This window comes from Sardina pilchardus, chromosome 17 (assembly GCF_963854185.1).
Source record: "Sardina pilchardus chromosome 17, fSarPil1.1, whole genome shotgun sequence".
NCBI classification, from domain to species: Eukaryota; Metazoa; Chordata; class Actinopteri; order Clupeiformes; family Clupeidae; genus Sardina; species Sardina pilchardus.
The window spans coordinates 21,411,704-21,416,703 of NC_085010.1; the positions used below are offsets into that span (position 1 = coordinate 21,411,704).

The following is a 5,000-nucleotide window of genomic DNA, read 5'->3' on the forward strand; positions in this document are numbered from 1 at the left end:
AAGAACAACGTTTAATATTAGGGGTTAAAGCATTGATTCCTTACTGCTGATGGACTGATGGGAAAAGTCTATATATCAGCTTGCTCTGATAGGTGGCAAAGCAGGAAGAACAGCAATCACATGGTGGTCAATACCAAATGATTAAGGTCCGGTCTGAACGTTTCAAAATTGACCCCAGGTCCACGTCCATTAGGATTCAATGACTGCCTGGAAACAATCCCCAATGGAGCGGAACCACCAGACCGTATTCACAAAATGACTTTGGGTCTGGTTATGCCAGGCTGAGAGCAACTCTAATGCATACAGTAATTTCCCGCATATAAGCTGCATTGTGTATAAGCCGCAGGAAAGTGTTTTATGCAAGTTAAAAGAAACAAAACCATATTAACACCATATTAACTGCCCCCCTTTATTAACCTCATAGCTGAAGAAATGTAGCAAAATCAATGTATAAGCCGCGGCCAATAGTCAGGAAATTATGGGTAAATGCACATGTCTTATTTACTTTGCACTGTCATGCCAGTAACAAGACCCTAGAGCCCCTTCACAGTTGCCACCTACACAAGCCCGGCATCAATTTGCATCGCTAGGAGACAGACCAAAACACTCGCTCTGCTAATCAAGCGTGTGCTAATGCTAAACAATCTTGGCACAGCTACATGCCTGCGAATCTGAAAGGGGCTACATCAAAGACCCTTCATTACTGACAAGATAGAGCAACATAATGCATCTCTATGGAAGCAAAATTCGAACAGCTCCTGTCTGCTTAAAGAGGCGTGTCGCAAAGTCGCCATAGTGGGATATCGATCTCTGTCAGATTGGCAAGCAGCTCAGTTCGAATGTAACGTAGGTCTGCTTAAAGGGAGATTTAGCCCCCCTCCCCTTTGCGAAGATAGAACGCGGAAATGAACGAACGTTTGCGCCTCTCGCTCTGCTTTAACCCTCTCTGGCTACATGTACAGTAGGCAAAGCCTTCGATATAACAAAGTTGTGACACTTCCATTGACTCCCGTGAACAAACAATGGCGGCACATCCGGTATGTCAGGGTCGTTGAAAGGAACTATTCCATTGAGAATGAATGAATATCTCAGGTGTTATAATAAGACTTTTCTACATGACTTATGGTCGTGTGCATAATAATGCATTTTCATTGAGTAATATATGTATGTGGAAATGCAGTTTATAGTAATTTTCATCGAGTATTTACCGTAAATATTAATGCGATCGCTGCTGTCAATCCTGTAGTAAATCAGGGACCAAGGGAACTACTGAGACTACCCACTAACCACGTGACCGCTCTAATCTGGCTTTAACATGGAGGTCAACGGCTGTCGCAACTTTGTTATATCGAAGGCTTTGCATGTAGGTATTCAGTAGGCAGTATTCTATAGGTTTGTCTTGAACGCATCATCGGCACCCTTCCCTTGACTTTACATGGGGCATCCTTTAACCTTGAATTAATACAGGTACACTGAGGTAGGCTAGGAAGTGGTGTCATAAGAGAGTCTGTGTATGGCTGCTTATCACGCTACTGTAACTTTAGTGGCTATCTGGGCAACACAGAACGTTTTTGACACAACATCAAAACAGTTATTTCTCCACTTTCTGTAGCTGCTTCTAAGTCATTTCAAAAATGTTTTAAAGTGAACAAAAAACGAGACACGTCTCCTAAAAAGCCTCTGCTTTTTGTCAGGCCCTTAGCGGGCGTATGGGCACTCTTGAGCTGGCTGGGTAGCCCTAACTGCCGCAGCCTGACAGCCAGGACGTGTGTGTGTGTGTGTGTGTGTGTGTGTGTCAGGTCCAGAGCTGGGGGGGGGGGTGTGGCTCTCAGAGCAGGGCTGACTCCTGCAGTCTAATGGGCTCCTGCAGCAGCATGGGGGTGAGGAGCTCAGACAGTGGAGGGAGGGGGGAAATAAATAAATAAATGAAATAAATAAATAAAGTCAAAAAAAAGTTTTTCTGCAGTCGTCAGTGTCATCTGTCTGGGCTCAGTCTCTCGCCCTCGCGCTCTCTCTCTATCTCTCTCTCTCTCTCACACACACACACGCACACACGCACACACACTCAACACACTCAACACACACACACTCAACACACACACACACACACACACACACACACACACACACACACACACACACACACACACACACACAAACACACAGTGTCATCCATCCGCGCCTGGTCAGGGTGTGCAAGTCAGCAGTGGAGCTTCTTAAGGATGACACGGGGTGCTCACAGGGTGCTCAGCAGCAGGACAAGTGGGGACCTTATTCTGGGTCACACGCCACGCCTGTCTCTGCCTGATCTGACAAGGATATTCACACTTAGTGCATGCCCCTATAGTGCCAGTGTGTGTGTGTGTGTGTGTGTGTGTGTGTGTGTGTGTGTGTGTGTGTGTGTGTGTGTGTGTATGTATCTGTGCTCATTGCTCCTAGTGTGTGATTGCTTACTGCTCCGAGTTTGTGTGCTCACTGTTCATAGAGTGTTTGTGTGTGTGTGTGTGTGTGTGTGTGTGTGTGTGTGTGTGTGTGTGTGTGTGTGAGTGTGAGTGTGTATGTGTACTGCTCCTAGTTCGTGTGTGCGCACTGCTCCTAGTGTGTGTGTGCGCTCACTGCTCCTAGAGTGTGTGTGTGCTCATTGTTCTTGTGTGTGTGTGTGTGTGTGTGTGTGTGTGTGTGTGTGTGTGTGTGTGTGTGTGTGTGTGTGGGTGGGTGGTTGGTTGGCGGTTCACTGCTTCTAGAACAGGATATCTCAATCATACACTGATTCTCATTACAGAAACAAGTCTGTTTTTAATGTAGTGCCCAGAAGAACACACCCAGCCATTATGCTTGTTCAGCCCAGTTCCTTGCATAATACAAAGATTTCCGTTATACTTTAATGATGTTACAGTATGTGCTGCAGATGATGAAATCTCCAAATATTCACATTTTTTAAATTTTGTGCAACGTTATCTTTATCTTTGTGCCACTGTTTGCCCAAACATTCTTCCAGAGAATGATGATAGTGTTCCTTCTTGTGTTTCCTTCAGCATGAATAAACTTGTCCAGACACTTTATTTTTGCAGTTGTGTTGCTGGCATCAAATTCAAAATGAGAGTATATTATATTATTCAAAAGATTTGTTTGTTTCCACATTTGATGAGCTGTCTATGTTCTTTTAGGAACTAAATGTGGGTTTATGTAATTTGCACATCCTCACATTCTGGTTTTATTTACACGCTTCACCGCTTCCCACAACGTTGCAATATTAATTCAGGACACACTGCAAGCGTTAGAGTCTGTTTCTTTCTGATAGGTCACTTAGAGACAATCACAACACAGCTGCTATGGCCAATACCAAAGGCCTGAGTCTGGCGTATCCTGGAGTGGTTCAAGAAAAGTAGCTGTGTGCACAACATCCCACCTTGCAGGTGCAGGACAAATGGAGAGTAACTTAGGAAGGAATGTAATGTCCGCAACACTGATAAATTGCTCCCGCTTAATGAAAAAATGCAATGTTTCGACCCTACTGGGTCTTCATCAGGCAAATATCCTGGAGTGGTATCGTGGAGTGGCAAATACTGTCTCCACCGATCCCAGCTGTCCTAACCCAGACACAACAGATAAGACCAGCAAATCCACCATCCAAAAGCAGAACCATTGGATAATCAAATATCAGGCTCTTCTGTGCAGGGGCACCTAAAATCCCCTCAGCAAAATTAAACTGGGCTGAACGTTTTAATATATCAGCTAAACAGAAGTGCAAATGTTGCCATGGAAACGGGCGTACTGTTTCCCAAAATGCACACCACACACACTCATGCGTGGATACTTAATCACCACAAGGTCAATCACAAGGTGAAGAGCAATTCCAAATTCCACAGACAAGCAAATGGGGGAACTTTACTTTATTTCCCAAACTGCCAGCGTCTGTAGGAATTGGTCGGCCTTTCCTTGCACCCTGACTTGAACGCAAAAAGTCGGGACGGATTTTATGTTTCGGAGACTCATGTGGAACTCTTGTGCCCTCCCGGTGCCAAACTTGACGTTACAATCATGCTCTCCAACCACGGCTGCCTCCCTTGCAACAACACAACAAGAGCTGAACCTCACACTCATTACCAATAGGCAAGGTAATTCATCACTAAAGTAATACTACCATTAGCAACTCTCGCCCGAGACTTTCTCCTTGTTGCTCGACCGTAGTAAGCAGTTCTAATAACTTATTTATGCGTCTCCTGCACGCATCAACACAAAAAACTTAATCAATTACTGGGGGGATCCATATTTGTTTAACGAGCTGATCTCACGAACATCTTTGGAGGTCAGGATTTTTGAAGTTGGATCGTCCGAGTTTACCGTCATCATGAAGGCAGTGTAACTAGGAGACCGGATGGGTATACAGGAAGAAGGAAGTACTCCACTCACGTTGATGAGCTCGATCTCCCAGATCTTCTTGACCAGCTCCATGGAGGTGTAGCCGTTGATGAGGAAGGACTTGGTGTAGTCGCCCAGCTCCAGGGACTCCAGCCACTCCGCCACGGACGTGGGGTTGTTCCCATCATAACCAATGGGCCGCACCTGAGAGAGAGAGAGAGAGAGAGAGAGAGAGAGAGAGAGAGAGAGAGAGAGAGAGAGAGAGAGAGAGAGAGAGAGAGAGAGAGAGAGAGAGAGAGAGAGAGGTCAGACTCACAGTCAGGACAGTCGTGAATTGGCTGTGTGCAGGAATGGGTATACTGTACTTTATACGTTTCAATTATAAATATGCTTCATCATTTATTTTTCAGCTATAAGTGTGCTTTTCATCAAACTTTTCTGCCATTTCAGTGGCCTGGCAAAGTGATGGTACTGCAGCAAACAAGAAAATAATCAACCAGTTGTAAAGAATATTTATGAATATGTTCAAGAGGCCGCCTGGAATGAGAGTTTGAGATACTGTAGCTTCCCAGAGAGAGAGAGAGTGGTTTCAAGAGGCTTGTTAAAAGAGTAATTATTGTAAGGAAAGTAATAATAAG

At 44.8% G+C, this 5,000-nt stretch overlaps 1 protein-coding gene across 1 annotated transcript in view; it reads right to left on the reverse strand.

The window, feature by feature from the left end:
* Positions 1-5,000, reverse strand: part of anks1b (ankyrin repeat and sterile alpha motif domain containing 1B) — a 206,517-nt gene that overhangs the window by 45,704 nt on the left and 155,813 nt on the right. The window contains 1 exon segment of the mRNA XM_062517893.1: positions 4,414-4,566. Coding sequence (XP_062373877.1) covers positions 4,414-4,566 — 153 coding nt within the window.